A 14148-nucleotide genomic window follows, 5' to 3' on the forward strand; every position below is an offset into this window, starting at 1 on the left:
AGGTGGCTTTTAGTCTCTCACTGCCTTTCTGAAGTTTAGTGAATCTGCATCTTCTTTGATTCTGTTTTCCTCTCCATTATCTCTGAGCCCAGGTTCTCTGCTGTGTTTTCCTAATGCATTTCAGCTTCTCCACTTAAGCTCCAGTCTGCTTCTTCCTTCCTATGCCTATTGCCTGCCATCTGAGTTGTTCTCTGGAACTTTTTTTTAACCGGAACCCACTTGGTAGCTTTTGGAAATAAATCATATTTTTCCTTTCTATAGGAGTAACATATCCTTAAAAAAACATAATAGTAACTTAAAATAGAAGCAAATATAAAGTGAAGCCTGTTAGAGCAGCACAATGATACAAGACACTCTAGGAGAACCCTAGAAGTGCTTCTCCATTGTTAGTAAGACAAAAGTTTTTGGTGACAGCTGCAGTATTTGTAACTTGGCCCTTCTTCTCACTTGTAATCAGTCATTCTTTTTTCAATGTGTGTAAATTTTGTGTAAGGTCCAACTCAGTTTGAATTTTGGCAAACTTTATTTCATCTTTCTGCTTTCTACTTCATGCTTAGGGACGTGGTTTAGTGATGGACTTATCAGACCTAGGTTAGTGGTTGGACCTCATGTTTTCCAAGGTCTTTTCCAACCTAAATGATTCTATGATGCTCTGACTCTGCTTCCAATGCACATCATGCTTTGCTGTTTCTTTGTGTATGTTTGTGTGTCCATTATTCCCAGTACCCTCTTCCATCTGGTGATTGCCAGACATTGCTGCCACTTAAAGTAAGGAAATTTCACATCTCTCATCTTTGGTGTTTTTAGTGCTTTAACGGATTCCTTTCATTTTGTGATTTTTTCCTTGCAAAAGAGAAAATCTTCTTTGAAGTTGTAGTTTTGTTTGTCAAGGCTCTGTTTGAATTACAGTGATTCTTGTTTGCTCCTTCCGGAGTTAATCTGGGTGACTAGTGTTTCTACAGTGTCCTTGACATTTATCAAAGTAAAATATAAGGTATCGTTATCTTCTTTAGGCTGAATGTGTATTTGATGAACTAAAAAAAAAATAAAAATGAAATGTTTTGCTATAGAATAAAGACTATCAAAATCAAAAGCATTTGGTTTCCTGTTACACGTGTGATGTTAACCTCATAGTTGTGTGATTTCCTCTAGAACCTACTTTTCTAGTAGTGTTAGCAGTCTCTCTCTGGATTCATTCTCAATACCAGGTTCCCCCATTCTCACTGATCTACATACAAGTTTCCATTATTTCTGTAACAATAAATTGGCTTTGTGTATCTTGGCAGCTTTGACATTTTGCTGTGTGGTTTCATTTCTTTTCCCAACTCCAAGCAATGTAGCAGAGGCAGTTTTTATAGAAGACTGTAGTAAATGGAGGCCATTCCTGATCCCTGGCAAATAAGCCCTTCAGTGCTGTTTGCTTAATGGCTTCGCTTTAAACTAAGTATCTGAATGTGCTTATTGGGCATGCAGTGAATAGCTGAGCCTGAAAAATAGCCAAATAACACATTTGCCAAGCCAGCAGGAAGTGTGCTCTGCTCTAAAGGTAGAAGCCAACTAAGCTGTTGTAATAATATAAAGAAAGAGTCAGTATTAAGAGAGGAACATGGTGATCGCATTGTTTGTAAATTTGTGGGTTTTGGTGTGCATCATAAAAACAAGAAAAGAATGAAGGAACTGGCAGCTGCTATACATGAAACCATTGGAAATGCAACTCTTATTTTGTGCTCTTTCTAAATGCAGTGAGATCTGGAAATGAAAGAATAGAGGAAGAAACATTTAATAAATGGGAACTTTGTGGAACATTAGCATAAAATCATTAATTTCTTACTTTGTTAATATTAATGCTGTGCTTTTTGAAGGCAAAAAGGAGTGAAGATAAGTAACTGTGTCAATGCTTTAGCTCTCCTCTGTGGTTTAAACCTCCTTATTTACTTACCTAGTTTCCAACTAATTTACTGTGCTGGTGGTTACTAAATTCCTGGAATTATATATACGGCTACTGAAAGCTGATTTTTCTGTGTGTAATAGTAAACAGAAAAAATGTTCTTTGATTGTGTCACTGGCTTATTATACAGATTCTCATTCCAGGTTACAGAATGTTGTTTTACAGACTATTGTTCACAGTACAGGCAGAAGAGTCTGGAAAAAATAAAGAAATAGAATGTCTTTCAAAATTAGCACAAGTTAATTATAAGATAAAATGTTAATGCAAACCTGAAATGATAGGAATAGTCTGAGTTTTCACGTTAGTCTATATTGTCTGTCATTTGTGAGCTCATGGGTACTCAAAACCTGAATAAAAAAAGCTATTAATTTTGCCTTGTAATCTAGTTTGTGAAAATGGTGAAAACTGTTCATCCATGCTGCAAACCTGCTGTCTATCTTCTGGAAGCTTTCTTGCATGCAGCAGGGTACTTTTGAACTCTTTAAATGTGTTGGAGGAGAGAGATTTGAATGAATCAGGTTTATTTAGTTAAAAAAGATTCCTGGTCAACAGTGTCAATGACTGCATAAATGCAAACCTCTGTGTGTGTATGTGTGTGTATGTGTTTGGTTTTATATACAAAAGTTTATTCCTTTGGCTTTTGAAATTCTGATAGCTGAATTATCGTGTGAAACATGGCAAAAATTCCCTGCTTGAAGAAATGCCTGAGTTCATCAGGCATCCTGTGATTTGTAGAGTTTTTATAGGACAGTTTATAGACTTCTTGTGGAGAAGGACCTGGGGCTCCTGGTGGACACCAAGTTGAACGTGAGCCAGTGACGTGCCCTTGCAGCAAAGGAGGGTGATGGTGTCCTGGGCTGCATTAGGAGGAGTGCTGCCAGCATGTCAGGGAGGTGAGCCTTACACTATGTTCAGCCCTGGTGAAGCCGCACCTGGAGTGCTCTGACCAGTTCTGGATACCTAGCGTGAGTGACAACCATACCGGAGAGGGTCCAGCTGAAAGGCATAGTGTGCCCGCTGGCATTCCTTAACAACCTGTCTGAGGAATACTGTGTTGCCTTGAAACCCCTCTTTTTTAAAGAGACTGAGCTAGAAAAACAGATGTTATGTATTTGCAATATACAAAAACAGACATTCCAGTTGCAGATGTTTATAAAAGAGGTACAGGTGTGATGTAAGAAAGCATAAAACTTTAAAAATGTATGAAGACATTTTCTTGTCTCTCCCTCCTTCAGCTGAGAATCTTTAACTTTCTTAGAACTGACAAAATGAACCCCTTCTGAATGCTATATACCTCAGGTTACAGTCACTAAAGAAAAGACTATTTTGTTGGAACATTTTAACTTTTATAGTCCTTTTTTCCTTCTGAAAGACCTCCAGGTGTTCCAGATAAATACAGTCTTTCTCCCTGAAATATATCTATTTCCTCCTTATGCTAGGGGTAGCCTGACCATCATATGAGTATGCTTCTTTTTATACACAGATGTCTTTGTTTTAGGTAAGACATTACCTATTCTAGTTCAGACAGCTGTACAACTACTTGCTTTAACCCCTCCCTTTTTCTGTAACTCAACATTTACGATTCAGTAAGAAGTGTTTCACACTGAATCTTATTTTAGATATCAGAATATATGGAGTTGAGACTGACCCATAAGGATCAACGAATCCATCAGTATGTAAACACATATACTTCATACAAACATCTCTCAGGTTAAATGTTTGTAGGTCTGAGCTGTTTGTTATTGATTGGACAAGAAGCAGAACTACAGAAGTTGACAGGCTTGTACTGAAAACTAGTTCATGGTGATGGCCTCCAAACACCTTTCCTCTAATGTGTTGCAATACCGTATTACATTAAGTTCAGCATCACTCTGAAAAGGTGAAGTGCAGGGAGATGAATTGATTTCCACAGTTAGTTGATAGAGTCTGTACTAGATAAGAAACAGAAGTCTGACTCTCCCTGTTCTAGTACTCTCAGGCCAATGTGTTTTTGAGCTTGTTCATGGGCAAGGTGTTATACCGCATTAACAAGAGAGAATTAAAAAGATAAATTGCAGTAGTTGAACTGTTTAAAAACTGCAATAGCAAACAAAGCAAGTAAATCATGCTTTATGCTTGTAAGTGTAAATACTGAAGTTGTTTACAAAAAGGCAAAACATTGCTAGCCATAAAACTTAGAGAGGTCCTTTCTTACTTCAGAGTCTTCATATCACTTCTGAAATGCAACATTGCACTTGCTTAACTGCAAGGCAAGAGCAAGTTTAAAAGTTAAGGATCTTGGCCATGGACAAACTTCCATATAAATGGTAAGGGAATTTCTCAGTACCCTTGAATCTTTCAGACTTACTGGTTTTAATTAATCCTCTGTGGCTTAATAACCATTCTCAGCCAGAACAAACTGGCAGAATAATGGGAAATTGACAATGAAATACTTATGCTCAAGTTTTACACTGCCAGTCAATTTAGATGAGAAAATTATGCAAGAGGAATATGAATGTCTGTTACATGGTGAAGTGGCTCCATCAGAGTCTGGGACAAGGCAGATGACCAGTCTGGCTCCCACTGTAAAGCACTGTAATCCGGGAGGTGTTTTACCAGTACTGGTCTGCTCACAGACCCAGTGCGAGATGATAAGTCTCAGTACCTTGCCCTGCAGCACAGGAGACTGGAAGAACTCCTGACTTGTTGATAATCCAATAGCAGGAGAACTACCAGGGTTGCTAGGGCAAATGAAAAATGAGGAGCAGAAATGTAAACCTGTATCACCCTAGGCCGTTTGGAGATCTCCCCTCCTATTCTGTCTATTTTATTATGTTTTACCTTTCTTGTTTCAGTAAGGTCTTGTGATAGGGTTCAATATCCATGGCAGGTACAATAAATGCAGATTTCTGATAACGGCAGTAGTTTTAACATTTCAGTACAAGTAGCTGCTACATGGAAAAATAATCTTGATTTAACTTACTTCTTATCCCTTTTTAGTTGTGTTAATGTAACTGAATTAAAGTATTTTGGGGGGATGTTTGGCTCAGAATTACAATTTTGATGTAAAATCATCTGTTATATTAATGTTATCAGGTAAATGAAACCTTGATATTATGCATAGGTTTAGACAGTGTTGCATCTCACGATCAAAACTGGTCAGGATGTAGGAGACATTTAAGTTCCTTTGTGTTTCATGCACTTTATTTTATATATGGTGGCATGTAGGCAATTTCACGGGTACACCTTCCCATTTCTGTACTAGTACAGTAGAGAAACCGAAACAATATTCCTTCTCCCATATTTTAAGTGCTTTCTTTAATTATTTTTGCTTTCAGAACCAATACCACTTTTGCTACACATTTTGAAATGTCATTAAACTCAAATAAAATTGGTAAATACTACAAAGTGCAGTAACAAACAGCATAGATACTTCACCCACCCCCTATCCACACCACTGTCTACTTCAGCAACACTTCTCAAAGGAAATTGCATTTCTGTGTGATTAATGGCTATATAAATTAACCAGAGTAGCATTGCCCATTTTGCTTGAACTACCTGATTTAAAATGCGCAAGGTTTAATTTTTATTAACAGATGTTTAAAAGTTTAAATCAGCATGAACAAAAACTGGTAACATTTTTTGGTCAAGGTGATGTCTGAGTGACTGTTGTTGAATTTTAACAAAACCTTGAAAATTTGGTGCCATGAAAAGACTGGAAAAAATACATATCCTATCTATAGCATGTTGACCTGAACGCAGGCAGGTTTCAGTGCTCACTAAATGGAATACAAAGGCAGAAGGTGCTGTTGAATTAAGCATGTTCTGTTTGCCTTGGTGCTAATTTTGTAGGCTATGTATAGTTTTACTTTGTCCTGTATTTATTTAATTCAGTATCTAACCCAGGAACATGGGTTGTAAAATTACATTTTTTAAAGAACAAAATATTCTTTAGGGGGAAGGACCCCACCACGACACCCCCCCACACCGCCACCTTCCTCCGTTGAATTTAGACTTTTTTTGAAAAAAGATATTATTTTTGAATTTATGATTATTTTTTTAAAGTGGGTTTGATATTGAATTTCAGTTGCAGTAGATTTTGAGCAGGTTAGAACTGAGATAGTTAGTCACATTTGTTGTTGTTTGGCCAATCTGAAGAGAACACAGAGTTGAGGGTAGAACTTGCTTAATTTCAGAGTTCATTATGACCATTTCGTATGATTCGAATCTCTAGCAAGAACCAGAACTGGAGCAGAGAAACTGTTATCTCAAGGTTATGCATTCATTTCCAAACTGTTTATCATGTTGTTAGTAAATAGAGATGGAATAGTTAGTAGAGTATTCAAAAATGTGTCCCTAGGCCATTTTGTTGATGTTTAAAATACTGCAGTTTGAAAAGTTTAACTGTCTTTTGCAGAGTTGTACAAATTTGGCTCCAAAATCAGACATATTTCACAGGAATATCAAAGATGTGAAAGATTACTGAATAGTGCATGCTGGTAGACTGTAATATCTATAGTGAGAATTTTTAAGATATATAAAATTTATCTTAAGTGGAGTCAAATGAGGAAAGACTACTTTTTTTTGAGTGAATTATATTTTTTTTTTTTTAAGTGCTCTGATCATAAGCCAACAACTCATTATATTATTTATGAATCTGTAATGAAAAGACAGCATGCAAGCTCATTTTGCTAGGAACTCAATTCTAGATTAATTGTACCTAACAGCAGCTCAAATTTGGGCTAGTCAGTAAGGGATGTTAATAAATGGTTTGGCATATATGTGTGAACTTTTCCTACCAGGTAAGTATCTGTACTCATTTTTGTCAAGTATAAAGGGCATTTAAAGAGCATGGTTACTATATGTCAAACATATCTGCATAGTTTCTGAATAGTGAATTGTATTAAATTAAATTTCTGGTGTTGCTATGACCCTGACATTTTCAGGCAATCTAAGTATTATGGTCGGTCAGCATATTAATATATTTTTTTAAATGGAAGGAAACGCAGCTACATGTGAAGTCTGTATTTTAATACTCTGCTAATCACAAATAATAATCTACTCTCAAGAATAGCAGAATAAAAGCTGATTGCTTATGATTATTTGTATCAATAGCCCTTATTCCTAAATATTTCTAGGAAGACATTAGTTGTCTGTATAGATAGCCTAGCAGTGCAAAGGCAAGTAATTGACGAACGTTTTTATGATGGAGTTATAATTACAAAAAGTAAGTATTTTACTATTAGAGGAATGCATTACATTCAAAATATACACATACCAATGTAAGAGAAATTATTAGGATCCCAATCGGTATGTTTGTTTTGGGGGAAAGGAAACCACGTTGTTAAAATATTCACTGATAATAGCGCTTGGGGGAAATATGCAAATAAATGTTTATTCACAAACCAAGTGTTTAATTTGCTGTTCAGTGTGCAGAATGTGTCATAGGTTACCATAGTGAATTTCCCCTATACCAACCTGACATTCAGAATGTTGAATGAACTCAACTAAGCACAGTAGCTGTCATAAATGTTAAAATGATACTGTATCTGACCTTTGCATTTATTGGTTCCTTTTACTTTTTTTTGTTGGTTTTTATTTTGTGTGTTTTTATAATCCCAAGAATGAGGGCTTTTGTTGAAAAAGATACATGGTGTGACTGGAACAATCATAATTAAGCTTTAGTGAAATGGCATAAGAGGGTAAGGGAGAGAAGCAGCAGCAGAGCTCCAAGTTGATTTATGCAGTCATATTAAAACACTGTTCAATTTTTCATTTTTTTAGGCAATGTTATGGGTCCCATGTCATTTCCAACTAAGAATTGTGTAACTGTTTCTGTCTGTGTTCATGTTAAATTTGCAACAGATCCTACATCCATTTAATTTGAAAATTGTTTCATTTACTATTTATAAAAGGCAGGAAAAAATAGTAAGAAACATCTCTTATCAAAGGTAAAATGTGAAACTTCATAGGACAATACATTTTCAAAGGTTACCTGGTATAATGTGTCGTGACAACAGCAGCAAAAGCAGACTGCTGAGTATAACACGTGGCAGTCCAACAAATGTACTGACTTGCCAAAGTGACTAGCAAAGGATGAAGAGAGGCAGTCAGTCTGCTATTGTCCATAATCCATATCAATAGTCGCTGTCAGCCCTCGTGGTATATCAAATAATATTGTTCTCTTAATATCCAAAGCATAACTTTGAGGAGGGGGAGGTTCACATCCAGTCCTTGAATGAGGGTTTATTTTCTAAGCTCCAGGAAGCCTCAGTGCAGTCCTCCAGAATGTGTTAGCGACACAGAGAGACGATCTTCCCCGTTCCAGCACTTGAACTTCGCTGTCTTCAAATGCAGAGTTCCACAGCTTAATTTTGAGTTGTATTAAAAGTACATTGTTTACTTTGCTTTCATCTTTGCACTGATTTATGTGATTTCATGTCCTTTTGATCCTCTATTGCGAGAAACTGAAAATTCTCAGCAAACTATGTTCTAATTCTCCTTGATGGTGGGTTTTCCTGAGTAAAGATTCCTAGGCTATATAGTCACTCTCTGTTCAGAACTTCTCATATGTGTCATCATCCTTACACACCTTATAGTTTTTGCATATTGTGAAATCATCTTGGGATTTTGGTTTTGCTATCCTGAATAGCACAAGAAACACTGAGCCACTTGTGGATATGCGGAAGACCACAGACCGTAATAGAGATGCTGAGGGAATTTCTAGGGGCTCTCCATATTAGAAAAAGCTCACTATTTATTCCCAAAGTTTCTGCTTCTGTTATAATCATACTCTTTATTTATTGAAGGCCTTCCATGTTATCCCAGGGTGACCAAAGTACTTTAGAATCTTTTAGTATAGAAACTTGTTAAAAGCCTTTTGGAAATCAAAGGCTATGTGCCAAGGCATCCTTTTTCACATATTCAGTATTCCTTCTGTGAGTTACAATTTCCATTTTCAGAAACCATCTCAACTGTTCCCCAGTACATTACGTTCATCTATGTATCTATTAATTCTGTCATGTATTAATTCTGTAATGTAGTTCCTAATGATTTGTCTGGAATGGAACTGGGCTTACTAATCTGTAGTTTGGAGTGTGCCCTTGCATTCCCTAGTCTTGTGCCCCTTTCCCAAATTTAGAAAAAAAAAACCCAAAAGAACCCAAACCAACCCAAACCCAACCCAAACAAACAAAAAAAACCCAAAATCCACATCTACCATTTCTATGGTGAGATGCCATTTTAAGTGATGACCACAGTAATTTCCTTTAGGACTTCTGGACAAACGCTATTTTGTCTTTCTTTTTTTTGCTACTGTTTGCTTTGTTGATTTATTTTAAAATATTTCTGAGTAATAATTTGAGACATATCTCTGATGAATCCCTACTAAGAAGGAGTTCTGGCATAGGAATCTCCCAGAGCTCCTCTGGATTAAATTTTGATTTGGTGAGTTCATTTGCATTTCCTGCTAGAGCCTTACCTCTTTGAACACTCCTTTTACACTTTGATGGTCTGTTGGCCCTACAGACTTTCTGGCAGGCTTACTGCTCCTCTTCAGTTTTAAAAAACATTTAATGCTCACCATTATGCTTTTAGCAAATTGATCCTCAAGATCTTTTTATTTTTCTTTCTGCAAGTACCTAAACCTGACATCGTGGTCAGTATTAGGAATGGGTCATCTGCAGTGTGAAGGACTAAGGCAAGATCGCTTCTCCTCCTGTGGGCTTATGAACGGCATTCGTTTAGGTGCCTCAGGTCACGCCCTCTTCCACTCTTACTGTCTTTTCTTCCCGAGTAGTTTCCCAAGGCCCCATTTGAATATGTTGATGACTTCCATCATCATGGACAGTCCTAGCAGTACTTTTTTTCTCAATTTGGCATGAAATTTATTATATAAACTATGGAGACCTATCTATTATGTGGTCCCAAGGACAGGTACACATGATCTGGTGTGACCAGGAATTGTCCAAGTCCAGTGGTCCAGTCAGTTGCAACATTTTGAGTGGCTTGTTTGTATATTATAACACCTGTCAACACACTGTGTTAGTGTTATTTGTTTAGATGGTGAGATACACATAACAATGTATTGTTCTGTGTTTTTTTCAGTACCCCTACAGTGATTCCCAGTTTACTATGTCCTTAGGCATCTTTGAAACATGATTAATGATACTAGATATCTTTTGAGCAGCGAAGTAGTAAATTTAAAAGTAGAATTTTCAAAGCTTCCTTGTTTACTATTCCCCATGACCTGTGTTCATATATAAACAATACACACCTGATTAAAGTTAAAGTCGGCTTTTTACTGGTGTCTCATTATACCTGCAGTTCTGTCTGCATGTCCAAAACTCTGTTTAATTTTTAAGTCAGTACTGCTTATCTTGATGTAATTTCTTTTCATATTCAGTTTTTTAAAATAAAATTTCATTAAGGAAAAAATGGAGACCAGTGGGGCAGTAGTAGAATTAAATTATGTTACAAATAATTTGTGGAAACTAAATTATTTTAAAACTAATCACAATGACAACAAGCAAAAGAACTATGTACACTTTCTCCTTTGTAGATACCTGGACCTGTCTACAATTTCACTGGCTGTATACAAGTTACAGAAATCAATAACGTGGGACCTTTCAACTTCTCTAGTGCTGTGGGAAGAAACAATATTGACAATTGCAGGTAAACTACCCTCTGTGCCTTTTAAATTGGAAGAAACTGTTTTCCTTGATTTTGCTTTCTTCCTTAAATAGGGTGACCATTTTATATAATTTTAGCAATGGTTACAGAACAAAAATACACTATATAGAGATATTTTGTGCTTTCTTCTGTGCTTCTGAAGCATTTCCTTTTTCCTTTATGGAAGGTGCTTTTTGCGGAGTAGTTCAGTTAAGTTTGTAATCTTACTTGGAGTGAGTTTTCACCCACTGAATGCTGAAACATGGCGTATTAAGCAAGATAATCTGCAACAAAATACAGGAGTGGGAAGTGGGGTGATGTGCTGGTTGTGTTTCTACTCATGGTTTTGAAATTTCCATTAATCTTGTAACAAATGCTGATGATTTGCTGCTGCACTTACTCTATTTGAGATTGTGAAAATAGCTGGGAGGGATTGTTTCTGAATACATGAAAAAAAACAAACTTGGTTTCATTTTTGCATATTCATATTGCTGTTGGTCTTGCATTGGTTGAAATAAAAGGCTCTACATAGGCTGTGGTGTCAATTAGGATTCAATTCTGTCATATAAAAGGTGTGAACATGGAAAAGTGGAAAACAAAAGGAAGAGGTGAGTTGCATTTGTACTTCATCAAGTCTTTCAGAACAAGGTACAATTTTAGTCATAGGATGTACATCCTGTATTACTGGAGGATTTTGTATAAGCCTTTTTACATATGGCTTTTTTTTTTTTTCCTAAAATTTATGGAACAGTTTAATTAATGTTTGTGTGCTTGTTTCAACAGTAAGTCACAAAGCTAGTGGTAATGGACTAAATCATTATTTAAAGATCCATGAGATCTGGACTCTGCATTCACTTCCGTCTCTAGCCCCGTAATGCACTTACACACATCACACTCAAAGTTATGAAAGGAGTGGAAATAGCAAACCCAGGTAATCAACAACCTGCTTCAAGTACCATGCTTCTAAGCTTTTGCAAGTAAAACTAGGTCTGAACAAAAGTTCAGCTTGTTACATCTGCACGCACCTGCCAACATCTCTATTTAGAACAGCAGCTCAGTGTCATCTCCTTGTCCAAACTTCGCAACGAAATAAATCTTTGCACTGCACAAAGAAATAAAACTTTTGAGTTCCCCAACGCTTTTTATTTGGAAGATGTTCTCTAAGTACATTAAACAAACAGTTGAGGGTATAAATCCTGCACAGAATAGAGCTCTGACTTCTGTTGTGACAAACCCCAGATGAGAAGTGATGGCTCCACTCCTGACTTCCTGCATAGAGCTTCTTCCTAGCCAGAACCGTTGTCTCCTCCAAAATGAGGGCACGTGCTCTTGTCTGAGGAACTATGCCTCTGTGCAGAACAGAAGTTCATAGAGATGAAAGCAAGTGAAGAAGCTACTTCACATCTTTGATTCAGGTATTAGGGGGAAAAAAAACTTGACCTGAAGATTTGATTTATTTATATATTAGAAAATAAACAGTCATTGGAAAAAAAAAAATCATAACCCATTCCAGGTGTCGCATCTGGTTACTATATTAGAAAATTGTTCTCCATTTTGCACAGGCATTAGAACTTTGGTGTCCCAAATCTTAGACAAGATGTAGCTCTGTTCTTTAAACTACTGGAAAAAAGAGGAATCACTTAAAAATCAAGACTGTCATCATCTTTTGTGCTTTCTTTCATTCTCCAAAACAATACTTTATCTGAGAAGCATGTCTACATAGTCAGCCTTTTTGACACCTTTTTTTACAAAAAAAAAATAATTTCCTATTGAGTAGTTTACATAACCATTCATTTGACAACTGATAGCCTTCAAGAACCAAAACACCAATGAGAACTGCTTTGTCCAGTCTGTGTATGCAACAAATAGAGGGATATAGACAGGAAGGAAAAGGCATATAAGGAAATTTGGCTTTGTTCCTTTTAAAATTTGTTTAGTTTAGATACTATAGTATCTGTTACAGGGTAACCTGTAGAGTTATTTCCCACATTCTATTGCATTTTGTATTAATTATTCTTCCCTTCATAGTTAGTCAATTAGCATAGAAACATGACTGATACAGTATAATATAGATATTAAAGATGACTTTATTTGAATCATAGCTCAGTGATTATAGTCTAGGGCTGTTTCTTGCAGATACTTACTGTGTATATCTAACCGATTAGGTGAATAAAATGACATGATAGTTTGTATAGATGGAAATAGTTTTGTACATAAAAGGATGCTGGAAGGATGTTGGGCCTCATCAATCCTCTGTCCTGTACAACATCTCCCTTTTACCTCCCTGCTTGTTCCAGCACTGTACATGAGCCTAACAGTGTCCAACCTCATGCAGTCCACACCGAGCTGGCTTCATCCTGATCCAAATCACAGTTATTTCTGTCTGTGAAAAGCTGGGAAACAGAATTGAAATTAGTCTGAATTTCCCTTGGTGGTATGGTTGTCCCATAGGAGTGGACTGCAGGGAAGCCTAGGAAGCATTCGCCATGCACATTCCCTGCCCTGTGACACATGAATTTCATATCTGCCCACACGTGGCAGCTTACATCATCCTTGCTTTTCACTTTAGGTATAACCCCCATGCATCAGTCCTTACATGCAAATTCTGCTTCCCAGAAAGCATCTAGGAGGCCCAACTACCATTCTTTTTTTTTTTTTTTTTTTGCAAGACAGGCTTCGTAGGAAGAGAGCTTTGTTTTGAGAAGGAAGGAGAACGCAATTGAAGAAAGTTGCTTAAAGAGGGCAATAATGGATTATATATGTTGCAAATACAAGTAGCTGAATACTAGAAAGCCTGGTGTACTTGGTGGTGTATTTTCAGAATTCCCATGGTCCTGTTGATGCAATATTGCTACAGTTGGAGGTGCCTGGAAGTAACAGAGTACTTTACGATGTGGCAGACAAAGTAACCCAGTTTCTTCCTCTAAGAACGTCCCTGTATTGATCAACGAGTGACACTTAAGTATTTCTGTTCCCTGCTGTTTTAATTTTGCTTTAATTGACTTCTACCTATCATCACCTGTTTGTAGACTTCTCATCCTTTTGAATGCCCCTACTTTTGCATATTTAGCCATACTCTAGCGGCAGTCACTTACTCTGCTGGGGTTTTTACATCTTGGTTCCCCAGAAGCACGGATTACTTCATTATTATGGTGTAGGTCAGCCAAAGGGAGACAAGCAGAAACTTCTTAACGTGTATGGGCTTGTGAGTAAATTTTAAGCTTATGAATTTTTAATAGGCTTGAAATTTACTCAAATGTGTTCTGCCATTTTTTTGACTAGATCTATTTGAATTTTAAAACACCAAAAGGAGGATCTAATATGTGCAAGGAATATAGACAGCTTTCAAAAATAAATTTTAGATACAGTTCATTAACCTTTTCAAAACTACTGGCATCACAAGTCAGTACCTTTCATATTATATTATGTACTCCATGTTGCTTATCTCAGAGATCCATGCAATTTAGGTCACTTTAAAATTTTTTGAGAATAAGAAATGTAAAAAATGAAGCGATAACATTAATTTCACTGGCATACATATCTGACCGTTT

The 14148-nt window shown here is 36.6% G+C and overlaps 1 protein-coding gene across 1 annotated transcript in view; it reads left to right on the plus strand.

Moving 5' to 3' along the window:
- The window catches only part of EYS (eyes shut homolog), an 867458-nt gene that overhangs the window by 600110 nt on the left and 253200 nt on the right, over positions 1–14148 (plus strand). The window contains exon 34 of the mRNA XM_040598785.1: positions 10488–10600. Within this exon, the coding sequence (XP_040454719.1) occupies positions 10488–10600 (113 nt within the window). The remainder of the gene's footprint in view (positions 1–10487; positions 10601–14148) is intronic.

The sequence above is a fragment of the Falco naumanni genome, chromosome 6, assembly GCF_017639655.2.
Source record: "Falco naumanni isolate bFalNau1 chromosome 6, bFalNau1.pat, whole genome shotgun sequence".
Lineage (NCBI taxonomy): Eukaryota > Metazoa > Chordata > Aves > Falconiformes > Falconidae > Falco > Falco naumanni.